Source organism: Phoxinus phoxinus (genome assembly GCF_949152265.1).
Source record: "Phoxinus phoxinus genome assembly, chromosome: 11".
NCBI lineage: Eukaryota > Metazoa > Chordata > Actinopteri > Cypriniformes > Leuciscidae > Phoxinus > Phoxinus phoxinus.
Genome location: NC_136886.1, coordinates 21,982,074 through 21,992,702, shown reverse-complemented (window position 1 = coordinate 21,992,702; position 10,629 = coordinate 21,982,074). Strand labels below are relative to the sequence as shown.

The 10,629-nt window shown below is 38.1% G+C and overlaps 1 protein-coding gene and 1 long non-coding RNA gene across 15 annotated transcripts in view; one reads left to right on the top strand and one right to left on the bottom strand.

Moving 5' to 3' along the window:
- Window positions 1-1,832: 1,832 nt before the first annotated feature.
- LOC307006465 lies at window positions 1,833-3,161 on the bottom strand. The gene is made up of 3 exons (XR_013799463.1): window positions 3,060-3,161; window positions 2,885-2,981; window positions 1,833-2,809 (listed from the first exon to the last, which is right to left on the bottom strand). It is a non-coding gene; the product is annotated as an uncharacterized lncRNA (long non-coding RNA).
- Window positions 3,162-3,780: 619 nt separating this feature from the next.
- The window catches only part of LOC307006464 (endonuclease V-like), a 134,894-nt gene continuing 128,045 nt past the window's right edge, over window positions 3,781-10,629 (top strand). For 12 of the 14 annotated variants that reach the window (XR_013799461.1, XR_013799462.1, XM_079627484.1 and 9 more), the window contains exon 1: window positions 3,790-3,945. Coding sequence is in view for 12 of the 14 variants with exons in the window: in XM_079627484.1 (XP_079483610.1) it covers window positions 3,908-3,945 (38 nt within the window). In the remaining 2 variants the exon portion in view is untranslated. Of the gene's footprint in view, window positions 3,946-10,629 lie in introns of all 14 variants that reach the window. The other 2 variants (XM_079627491.1, XM_079627481.1) reach the window with 1 other exon arrangement.

Sequence of the window (10,629 nt, the reverse complement as noted above, 5' to 3'; positions counted from 1 at the left end):
GTGAAAAATATCTTAGGTGGGGCTGTCATATTCAGCCGGTTTCAATAGTCTGGTAACCATGGGAGTATTAGGCCTACTTTCTGCCCTTGGTATGTGTATTGTGCTTGGATGTTTATTTTGTTCTATTCCTTAACCCAGTCCCAGTGGTTCTCAAACTTTTTAGAGTTGTACCCCAAGAGGCTTCTGCGTACCCCCACTCTTCAGTCATACCTTTTTCAGTAAGGGACAATATTTGCCCCCCAAGTGCATTTTTACCTTTACAAATACCTTTATAAAATAAATAATGCTTTGAATTAAAAAAAAAAAGTTAAATGGATACATTTGCAATGATGGTAAAAACAAAATGATGCTTTTAAATATTAAATTAAAACTGCCAGTAAATTAAATCCCTACTTTTACAAAGGTAACATACATTGTTGAGAACGGCAGTATAGCGTGATTTGCTGAGGCAGCAATCTGTACGAGACCTGTCATACACGCTGCTTAAATGCAGACAGTTTTGACCGCAAAATATGAGGTAATTTTTCATGTATTTACAGCATTTAACCTGAGAGAAATGCATGCTCAGTTTAAATCTTATTTTAAGATGAGGTAACGTTAGTATTAACGTTAAAGGAACGGCAAAATTCAGCATTTTGTTCCCGCACCACCTTCTGTCACCTCACGGTTTGAGAACCACTGCCTTTACATATCTTTGTAAAGCAAAAAATAATAATAATAATATTACAAATAATATTACAAATAATTATTGTTAACCACCCAAACACAATTTAACACAAACTGCATGATACCAGTGCTCTGTAAAAAGTCAGTAATTATTTAATGCCATATAGGCTAACTTACACTACAAGACTGAACTTAAACAAAAACAAACAAATTGCACAAACTTTCCATTTGCATTTGAAATTTAACTCAAAAAGTTTAGTTAATTTCTCAGACAGATCCCTCACTTCGGTAACTGTCCATGTTGGATCTGTCCCTGTTGTTTTAAAAAGTAATCACGGAAAGCAAAACAAGGCATTAGCATGACGCATCCAGCTAGCCAGGCCGATAGACCGCTGTCTGATCGAGATAGGCGCGTATGAGCGCGGGCGGGCACGCGCAGCTTGGGGCGCTAACAGAAGCGCCCATAGCTGACTAGATTTGAGCTCGCTGATTGGCTACAGTTTATGTCAAACATGTATATCTTAAATCAGCAATTGGCTAAGCTGCTCCACAGACCCGCCTTTCTGGGGCGATTTCTCCAGCGCCCTAGAGCTGATGAGACGTGCACGCAGGAAGAGGAGACGTGTTGAAAAAGCAGATATTTTTAATTTCTATCATATTTTTCACATATACTGGGTGTATTTAATATCTTAAACACACAAATACTGACAATTTGTATGCATGTTTTATGTATGTATTTACTTGTTTATTTAATGAGTGTGGCTCATAAACTGTGGTTTATGTCTATTGGCCAGCCGCCCCTGTTTACATTACATTTTACATTTATTCATTTAGCAGACGCTTTTATCCAAAGCGACTTATAAATGAGGAGGTTTTTTGAATGCAATTGAAGACAAAAATAAAGTCACTAACACAATTCTTTCTTCCTTTTTTCTTTGCTTTGTTCTGTTTACAGCAAGATGACAGTGATTAAGGTGATCGTTAAATAAAGTACAGAATTGTTTATTATTGGTGTTTTGTCTATGTGGCAGGTGGAATATATATAACTGGGCTTGGACCCAGACAAATAGCAGACTACGCCACGATGGGACTTACACCCAAAGATTTAGTGACTTTTTCGCTAACAAGGCACTCAGGTTCGTGAATGGATCAGCCAGAGACAGTGGTCGAATACAAAAATATATTTTTATTATTAATTTCTCTTTACTTTTTATAAAAATCTAAAACCAATGGAGCCATGCACACCAGAGTAACTCCAAAGATTAAACATTTCACAACCAACATATAATACAGATTTCACAGCAAATAGAATGTACTTGACACCAAATCAAATAACAAACACACAATATACTCTAGTCACAATGCACACACACACACACACACACACACACACAAGAGGTGAAGATAGGGCTGAAACTTACCAGTGGGAGGCTAGTGGCCCGAGCAATGAGCATCCATAACACAACACCCCACTCACACGTGCTGAATGTCACACCCACGCACCACAAGGGAAATGATCACACTTGGTGCACACACAACCACTGCACACTCCACGGGACCCACCACCGCAAGGGGCACTGCTCCCACTGGCGGTCTTCAGCACCTGGACAAAAGACAAACACGTGAAAATAAACCAGAATTACACACAACAATTGCAATACACTGGTAAACCCCCAGTTAGCGATCTTTGGTCGGGGTAGACAAATGAAAACAAATAAATAACCCAAATAAATCAGGAATAACGCTCTTGTATATCAGCAGCAGAAAAAGGCCTCCATACAAGAGTTTAAATAAACAAACAAAACAACAACGAGCCTATAAAATATAGACCAAAACAATTACAGTCAGTGGTGTCAGTCCATCAAACACTCAATACTTAAACCATGAAACTGGCTATATGATGTTCAATAAAACTATTTCACGGTATAACAGGAGGAAAGAGATCACCAGGAAGCTGCCGATTAACTTGAGCAAACCACGGTTCCACTATTTCTAGGTCCCGGGTGAAAAGGCAGTCGCAGTTGTCGACGTTAGCGCGTTATATCCGTGAACACATCGTGACATTAAAAACGCAAGCAAAACAGCAGATGTTCGGCGCTGATGTCGCCCGCTGGCAGCTACCCCCCGGCTAAACAGCCTCTTCCTGAAATACACAAAATGTCTATTTACAAACGTATCCTACAGTAACATTTATCTATTACTCATTGTAGTCACATACCTTTGATAATTAGCATTGAGTCACGGCCCCAGGCTCTGATCGCCGATAACCGGGCGCACCCTCTGCTGATAACAGGGCTACTGCCGCAACGGGGCTTCTAAAATTAAAACATTCCCTATAAGACCCAGTTACTAAGTTAAAGGAGTGGAAAAACAAGAACCAGAGCTAGTCCTACCTGCGACGCTACCACAGAATAGATGACCAAGGGAGACCAAGACAGACATCAGACAGATAGGCCGGCAGGTAGACAGGACAACAGTCGCATGTCAATGACGTCGCTTGTCAAAAGAAAAGTCCCGATTTATATAGGGACTCTACCATCGCGATTGGATCACTGTTAACTACCCAGCGCCACTCAAAGCACCGCAAATTAATTGCCATTTGGCCAGACAGCTGTAACCTGCTACATCTATTATTTGAGTTTTGCTTCACATGCAAAATATCAAAAAACAGGTTTTGCAATGTTAGCATGGTATAATGTTAATTAGACCATTATATGTTGAAGTGAAAGAAAAATGTAAATTTGAAACATTGTACAAAAACAAACTAAAACATTGTAGCAAGCAATATAATATCACATCATATTTTTCAGATGATAGTTTAATCTGTATTTGTATCTGTTACATCAGTAATTTCCTTTCAATTACACCCACGCTCAAAAAATAAATACTGGGTAATTAGTTAGTTTGAGAACACAATGATTTTTTTTTTTTGGTACATGCATTAAGCAGGGAACGCAAATATTTATTTGGATAACTTTAAATAAAAAGAGACCGTAATCTTGCATTCCAATATTTTCAATGGCATTTGGATAAGGGTGTTATACGATCTTCCGAACAGCAGGTGGCGCTGTCTCGAAAAACGAGGGGACTGAGAATGCGGGACTCTGGGTGCGGGACTGTAGATGCAGCAGGCTCCGAGTCTGCAGCTTGATAATGTTGCTGTGCGTCTTGCGTCATCAACCCGGAACTAACGTTTGATTAAAGCTCAAAGGAACGATTCATTCAAGAACCGAACATCACAATGGCTCTTGAAGGAGAGATGGTGTTGAAATGGGAAAGGTTAGAAAATCATGATTAAATGTATTGTATTGCTTGCGTAATTATAACTGATCTACTGCATGCCACTGAATAATTTGCTCAAGCGATTACAATAGCGAGCAATAGCCTACTTCAACATCATCACTTGGCTCACTGTACAGGGAAATAGTTCGCTATCTTGACAATCTGAAGCCAGAACAGATCACAATAATTAAGTTAACTAAAATGTTGCTGAATTATTTCTAAATTAAAGTAGTCTAAAGTGCATTACTGGGCACCATCCTCATAGACTCCGCCAAGTTTGGGTTTAAATAAAAACGTGGCACAATCCTAAGCAGATATCTGGGAATAACCTGTCACAGGTAGCCTAAGTCTGTATAGAATTGCAAAGCTGACATAATAATAAATAAATAAATAAATGTACTAAGAGATGTAAAAATACACGTATACCTAAATATAGCCTACAAAAAAATGTAAAAAAACCCCTAAAATTATATAATAATAAAAATAATAATAATAAATTAGTATTTATACTTTTACTTCCTTATTTATGTATAATTTTATTATTTCCACATTTATTTATTTTTCCATTTATTTATATATGCATTTATTTATTTCCACTTTTTTCACATTTATGTATATGCATTTATATCTACATTTATTTATTTCCACATTAATTTATTTATTTCAACATTTCTTCCTCTGATTTCCTCCTCGCCGTGCATTAAGACAATAGACACGTCCTCTTCCAGGCTGATTTGTAACATCTTTAGTTGATTGGAACTTCTTAACTATTGCCCTGATGGTGGAAATTGGAATTTTCAATGCTTTAGCTATTTCCTTACAGCCACTTTCTTTTTTGTGAAGCTCAACAATATTTTGCTCTACATCAGAACTATATTATTTGGTTTTACTCATTGTGATGGATGATTGAGTGCATTTGGCCTTTGTATTTCCTCATATTTATACTCTTGTGAAACAAGAAGTCATAGCTAGACAATGTTCTTAGTCACCCTGGTGTGCTAAAATGTTTTACATTTGAATGGGAATATATTTAATATAATATAAATGGGATACATTTTACTCATAAAAAATTCTAGGGGTGCCAATAATTGTGGATTTTACTTCCGTCCATCCAAGGACGCCAAGTAATGTAGTGATTGATTGGTACTCGTTGTGATTTTTGGATCACTTGTCACTTAAGGTGCGGTTATGAGTACATCAGGTGACCACCTTCCCCCTCTCTTAGCACAGGGCACTAGTCAAGGGCTTTTATCTTGGTAGTATGAGAACACTCTCAACAGGAGGCGGTTCAATCATTTAGAATTAATGTAAAGTGGAGGGAGTTGGTCAGCTGATTTATCTGAAAGAATGGTGAGATTGCTAACTTGTAGAGCCTCTTCTGTATTATCAGCACAAGGAAGACACAAGTGTAATAAAATTAATTTTATTAACAAAAGATAAACAAGGATAACTAACACAGCTACCAAACAAATACCATGAATGATAAAGGAACAAAATGCATCAAATACAAGTGATTAAATTGAGTTTGACTATGGAAGAGTTACGTTATGGAAAGATAAACTGTTGTTTGAAAGGTGAAGAACCTTATTATGGATCAAACAAATAAACGAAAGATTATTTGTTATTAACTAGCATCAGCTATATTACCTATTAGGGGTGTGCATTGGCACTGCCCTCACAATTTAATTCGATTACGATTCACCAGCTAACGATTCGATTCAATTTGATTCTACGATGCATTGCGATGCATCAAAGTTCTACTGCACACAACAAGGCAAATTTTTCATCAGTCATGAGGCAATACAAGCAGTCATATATTGAACAACAGATTTTATTGGCTGCTATGTGTGTATTATCACTCTCCTGTATCTTTGACATAAATGTCATTAAACAAAATAAAATTGAATGGTAGGCTACAGGGTATTGTATATGGCATTTTCAAACCTGAAAAAGAAAACATAAATCACTGCTTTCTAGGGCTGTAATCTCCCAGTCGATTGTTGGTCGATACGTTCTTGCTTGACCAAAATTCTGATTGGTCGATTTTTTGCCGCGTTCATTTCATCAGTTTTGCCGCGTTCATTTCATCAGTTTTGCCGCGTTCATTTCATCAGTTTTGCCGTGTTCATTTCATTTGTTTTGCGCGTTCATTTCATCAGTTTTGCCGCGTTCATTTAATTTGTTTTGCGCGTTCGTTTCATCAGGTGGAAAGCACTAATTGCTAATAGGGGTGTTTTCAGAGCACCCCTGTTTCACAGGTAACAGTCTGTCTTCAGAACACCCCCCTTGTTTTCACTTCTTTTGGATTAGCCCAAACCACTGGAGAAGAGAGACAGATTGAAGAAAGTAGGCTACTAGAAGGTTTGCTGAATATTATTTATTTAATTGAGAGACCGTTTAATTCATAGTCAGTCCTCTTCTACCATGTCAACAAAGACATCGGCAGTGTGGCAGCATTTTTTTTTTAGAAGACGGAAAAAATGATTGGAGCCCAATGCGCAGTCCCACTGTTTGTATTAGTTTTGAGCCTATGCTTTATTTTTCAGTTATGCACTTTATTTAGTTTTTGCTCTTGATCTGGTTTGTTTAATAAATATAATTTTTTTATTCAAATGGACGTGCCTTTTGTGTTTAAAAGTAAAAGCTTTATGTTAGTCTATTCGTGTCTCAGCCGCGAAGCTGCGCTCCTGTGTTCAGCCTCGTCTTGTTTAGTTTCCCATTAACTTCGTAGAATCCGAAATGTGCCCAGATATCCGCTTTTCCAAGCTTTAGGTGCGTTTTTAATTACCCGTCTATCGCGGTCATCTCCCTCCGCCTCAGCCGTCTTGATTGTTGTTGTTGTTATGCCCACGAAAGTAACTTTATTGTCCAACTCAAGGCCAGAAAATAAACAGTGACATAATCGATTATGGCACTTTGCCGCATCGATGCTGAATCGTGCATATCCCGGATTGCGATGCATCGCTGAATCGATTATTGTTGACACCACTATTACCTATGATATAGTTACTCGAATGTTTGCAATAATATTTACTCTGTTGTTGTCTTCCCTTTGACGGGCTGGAGGCCCAGAACGTGGTTGATTTGTGTCTGTCTCATCCTTGGAGGAGACTCAGAACGCGGAGTGTCTGTTGAAAGGGTACCTTTATCCCTTTCCGATAGTAGGAGATTGCAATTTGGTGCTTTTGCATTCCAGGGCTGCGATTGGCTGCTGGCATCACAGGGGACACACACAGTGTGGTACACATGAATTGTTCACCACAAAACTATCAATTTAGGCAAACAAAGTAAATAAATATGGTCAATTTTGATAACATATGGACTTTAATCTAGCTTGAAACTGACAGAGTGTGTCTGCTTCCCGGACAATGGTAGGAAGACTGTTCCAAAGTTTTGGTGCTAAATAGGAAAAGGATTTACCGCCAGCAGTCGGTAGAATATTTTGATATTCTAGGTATTATTAACTGGCCGGAATTTTGAGATCGCAATAGACGTGAAGGACTATAATGCGTTAAGAGCTCGCTCAAGTACTGCGGAGCTAAACCATTTAGTGCTTTGTAAGTAATCAGCAATATTTAAAAATTTATATGATGTTTAATAGGCAGCCAATGCAGTGTTGACAGAACGGGGCTAATATGGTCATACTTCCTCCTTCTGGTAAGAATTTGAGCTGCTGCGTTTTGAACTAGCTGTAGTTAGTTTAAGCGTGCAGGGCAACCACCCAGTAGAGCATTACGATAATCAAGCCTTGAGGTCATGAACGCAGGAACTAATTGTTCTAGGGATGCACCGATACCCGATACTGGGCTCATGTACTCGTAAAAATGCCCCGATACCAGGCAGCGTGTGTACAGTGTTTGTGTCCAGACAAAGAAACACTGATAACAGAAATTATAATGGGGATAAAAAGGAAGGCTGTTTATGAAATAAATATATCTTATTATTGAAATATTAAACAGAATATAGTAACGCCTATATAGCTGTGGTGCGCGAGCTGATAAGAGAAAAACGCGCAGTGGATTGAGCCCGCCCCGGCACAGACACGCTAGCTGGTCGAGCGCATCAGACGTCAGTGGAAAGTTTGTAGTTCAGTCGGATGTCAATGGAAAAGAAAGTAAAACGAGGCATGTAGCTTATTATTAACGTTAACTGACCATAGAGAGAGAGAGAGAGAGAGAGAGAGAGAGAGAGAGAGATAACTTCTGTTGAATGCTCTTGATTGCTGATTGTTCACTCAGCACGTGTTATTTGGATTAAAACTAAATCGTATATGTAAGTAAAACATGAACTGTTACCTTATTTATGTTTAACGAGTGGTTGCCTACATTATTACAGGACATTTGCAGGTCAAGAAGTTACATGAACTTCAAACATCTAAAGCGCGCACCCCGAAAACCAGCGTCTCAGCGCGCGAATACTGAATTGAAGTCTTTCACGTCTTGCGCTTGTACGGATGAATTCACACAAAACTATGTAAAAACGCCCGTCTTGGCGAGTATCCTAATAAACAAAGTCTGTTATATCTCAAGTGAACGTAGATGGTATATTCAAATGGGGTCCGTGCGTTCGGTCTTAAAGGTGCAGCAGTTTAATTCATCTGCTGGTGTGTTTTAATGTTAATCAAACAAAGGACAAATAAATTACTCACTGCTCTTGACTAAATAGGCTACCTTTTTTTAACTTTACAAAAAGATCCATCTATATTTAATTTATACAGTAATGAATATGCAGTGCATTAAATATATATTTGATATATAGGTAGTGATGAAGCTCCATTCCTTTTAAAAAAGTTGAAGAATATTATTGTATCGTGCCATCTTCCCAACGCACAGGTGACTGAATGATGAAACTTAAAGCTTATTTGCTTGGGGGCGTTTACCTGTTTTACATAGATGGCTTAACACATTATCTCCGTGAGTAGGCGTGAACGAATTAAAGTCAATGAGCTCGTAATGAGCTCGACTGGAATCGCTCTCTTTTCATACAGATTACAGAAGCTGAGAATATTTGTTTTTTATATAAATTACTTCATTTGAAAGATGCGATCTCAAGCTTTATGCCCGTGGGTATGTTTGCCTGTTTGACTGAATTTTCGCGGAGTTACAGATCATTTTCGAACGCGTTTCAAATTGGAGTTCATTGACAGAGAGAGTGCAGAACTCGCATCATGTTCATTTTTCTTTATTTGGCAAAAAGCAAAACACTTTATTTTTATTGTGAATATACAGGAAAAAAAATAGAAACTGAACAGGATCGATTGATGTATAACACGAAAATGAAAGATCAAAATTAACAGAGCATTTTGAGTTTATTTTGCATTGCTAAAAAAAACGGTCCCCAGAGGGTTAAGAAGAGGATCTATGACATCTGGAAGCATCTCTTTCAGTAGCTTAGACGGTATAGGGTCGAACATAAGTTGTCGATTTAGATGATTTGACGAGTTTGCAAAATTCTTCCTCTCCTATAGCAACAAATGAATCAAATTTTCCCTCAGAGAGACTACAATGCACTTCCTGATGCAATACTGTAGTAGACGGTTGAATAGTTATAATTGTGTCCCTGATATTATCGATCTTATATGTGAAAAAGTTCATAAAGTCATTACTGCTGTGTTTCTAGGAAACTTCTGGGCTTGAAGCTTTCTTTTTCGTTAGTTTAGCCACTGTTTCAAATAAATACCTAGGATTATGTTTATTTTCTTCTAATAGGGTTGAAAAATAAACAGATCTAGCAGCTTTTAAAGCCTCTCTGTAAGCAATCGAGCTCTCCTTCCATGAAACGCGAAATACCTTTAGTTTTGTTTTCTTCCAGTTGCGCTCCATTTTTCTGGCTGCTCTCCTAAAGGAGAACTCCGGTCAATTTTAACATTAATCTCAATTTTTAGTAAATTTGGAGTGCTGTCAATACAGAGAACAACGACAAAAATCGGTGTTGCCTACACAGTGTTATCCTCTTTTTAAAATGTGCACCCTATTGACTTGAATGGGGTCTAATTTTAAACCTGCTTTTATTTCTCTTATCATCCTTGATGTGTCATACAAGTGCCCAGCCATGTTGAGTGATTCCTTCAGAGTGAACACGAGTGAATCTGACTGCAGTAGATGTGAAAGATATGAATAAAAATTATGTTATATCAGCCAGCACACATACCTGTATTTAGTTCCTGTTTTCGGTCGAAGTCCAAAGTAGTCGATTGTCGAGTTCACGCGCGTGATCATAGGTAACTAAACCTATGCGTCTGAACTCGACAATCGACTACCGATTTTTGTCGTTGTTCTCTGTATTGACAGCACTCCAAATTTACTAAAAATTGAGCTCAACGTTAAAATTGACCGGAGTTCTCCTTTAAGGGCCTGAATGTGCTCGTTGTGCCATGGCGTTGGACTATGTTCTTTAATCTTCTTTAAGCGCAACGGAGCAACTGTGTCTAAAGTGCTGGAAAAGAGAGAGTTAAAAGTTTCTGTTGCAATATCAAGTTCTTCTAAGCTATCCGGGATGCTGAGATGATGAAACTGATTAGGAAGATTGATAAAGCAATTTTTAGTGGCAGAAGTGATAGGTCTAACATATTTATAACACGGAGTCGGCTTTGCAGCCTTGGCTAAATGTAATTTACATGAGACTAGATAATGATCTGAGATGTCATCGCTCTGCTGCAGTATTTCAACGGCATCAACATCT